Source organism: Sinocyclocheilus grahami, unplaced genomic scaffold (assembly GCF_001515645.1).
Source record: "Sinocyclocheilus grahami isolate Dianchi unplaced genomic scaffold, SAMN03320097.WGS_v1.1 scaffold427.1, whole genome shotgun sequence".
In the NCBI taxonomy this organism is placed as follows: Eukaryota; Metazoa; Chordata; class Actinopteri; order Cypriniformes; family Cyprinidae; genus Sinocyclocheilus; species Sinocyclocheilus grahami.
In genome coordinates this window covers 251,119-253,246 of record NW_015505606.1, presented here as the reverse complement: position 1 = coordinate 253,246, position 2,128 = coordinate 251,119, and the positions used below count along the sequence as shown (strand labels likewise).

General features: G+C 39.1%; 1 protein-coding gene across 3 annotated transcripts in view; it reads left to right on the top strand.

The window, feature by feature from the left end:
* uba6 (ubiquitin like modifier activating enzyme 6) overlaps positions 1–2,128 on the top strand; it is a 22,327-nt gene that overhangs the window by 3,030 nt on the left and 17,169 nt on the right. The window contains exons 1-3 of one of the 3 annotated variants that reach the window (XM_016233228.1): positions 82–158; positions 1,039–1,121; positions 1,242–1,336. In XM_016233228.1, the coding sequence (XP_016088714.1) occupies positions 1,084–1,121; positions 1,242–1,336 (133 nt within the window). In that variant the 5' untranslated portion in view covers positions 82–158; positions 1,039–1,083. Of the gene's footprint in view, positions 1–81; positions 159–1,038; positions 1,122–1,241; positions 1,337–2,128 lie in introns of those variants that run through there. The other 2 variants (XM_016233229.1, XM_016233227.1) reach the window with 2 other exon arrangements.

Below are 2,128 nucleotides of genomic sequence, written 5' to 3'. Positions count from 1 at the left end.
AGAAAGGAAAACTTGAAATCGCATCATATGACCCCTTTAATGGCCGAGTAACTCATTCATTCCACGAGGTGGCGGTCGATAGTTTTCCATCACGAAACCCCACTGCTCAAGCGCAGTAGAAAAAGTGTGCTGTTCCCGTTCCTCGCGCACATTGACAGGTAGCTAATTCACACTCTCTTTCCTTACTACAGACTTTACATTAAATCTCATCTCACTGAAAACAAGCCACCACAGCCATAAATGAGCGTTAAGTAGAGTCGAGCCTGCAGATATGGTTGATCAGTTTATAGTTAAACAGATAGGCTAATTTAGTGAGCAGCTCAGTGCTAATGATATACAGATATGAGTAAGCAATATGATAAATGAATGGTTTTATGACATGTTCAACGTTCTTCGAGTAAATACGAGATGTTTTTGTGATGATGTGATTCGTTTTGTATTTTAGGTTTTAATGTAAGATCCGGTCGCCTTTAAATGGAGGTTATTACATACATGTTAGATGTGTGATTGCGTGTGTCAGTGCTCAGACAGATTGCTTTTTTAGAAATCATAATATGTGGATCATATGATAAAGATATGTGTATGTCATGTGGAACATGACAATGCATAAAGCCGATATGGCACTGTCAAGTCATTCAGGGCTCCAATGCTCATGAAACACATTGACATATAAGGGAATTTTAAAATTGAAATGAATGCAGTCAATTGTGAATATATTTTTTCATGTTAGAGATAGAGATTTTTTTAAAAATGAATATTTCTTTTGAGTCGGTTCTTTTGAATGAATCAGTCGAACTGATTTACACAGATTGGTTTGATAAACAACTGAGATGCCAGTCCTGTGTTTCTTGCGAGCAGGTCAGGTTTATGTAGGACTACTGTAGATTATTTTGTCAGAAGGGTCTGACAAGTATCATGCCTGACATACTAAGGAAATTTGCAGCCGTAAACTCAGATTTCTGGACTGAATGCCTCAGATTGTGTTTCTCTGGTCTACTGTCATCAGCAGTGAATAGATGCTCTTTATCTCTCCTACAGAATCTTACAGAGGAACACCTGAACACCCCCTCTCCCCCTCCCACTATGGCTGACTCCATGGATATAGATGACTCTCTTTACAGGTACACTGTAAATACTGATGCTAAAATACTTTGAGGCTTACCTTTCTGTCATGTACAGAATCTGATTAGTTTAGAATCAGATGTAATCCACCGTTCCTGCTCCTAACTGTGTGTGTGCAGTCGGCAGCGGTATGTGCTGGGGGACAGTGCTATGCAGCAGATGGCCCAGTCCGCTGTGTTTCTCAGTGGAATGGGAGCACTTGGAGTGGAAATAGGTACACCACTCCAGTCCTTTTATCGTATTCATATTTGTAATTCATTGTTTCACCATTCACTTGCTTTTACAACCTCTATATAAATGGCTAATGGCTTTATAAAAGGTGCATCTAAAAAAATTTGAATATTGTGGAAAAAGTTCATTTTTGTGTGTGTAATTTATTTAAAAAAGTGAAACTTTCATATATTCTACATTCATTACATGTAAAGTAAAACATTTCAAAAGTTTTTTAAATTTTTTTTTAATTTGGGTGATTAGAGCTTACAGCTCATGAAAGTCAAAAATCCAGTATCTCAAAAAAATAGAATATTTCCTAAGATCAATCAAAAAAAGGATTTGCAAAACAGAAAAGTTCAAGTTCTTTAAAGTATGTTCATCTCTGCACTCTATACTTGGTCGGGGCTCCTTTAGCACAAATGACAGCATCAGTGAGGTGTGGCATGGAAGCGATCAGCCTGTGGCACTGCTGAGGCACTATTGAGCCTTCAGCCCGTCTGTATTGTTGGATCGACTGTTTCTCGTCTTTCTCTTGAAAATATCCCATAGATTCCATATGGGGCTCAGGTCAGGCATGTTGGCTGGCCAATCAAGCACAGTAATATCATGGTCCGCAAACCACTTGGAAGTGGTTTTGGCACTGTGAGCAGGTGCTTAAGTCCTGCTGGAAAAGGAAATCAGCATCTCCATAAAGCATGTCAGCAGATTAAAGCAAAATGTGCTCCAAAATCTCCTGGTAGACGGCTGCATTGACTTTGGACTTGATAAAACACAATGGACCAACACCAGCAGA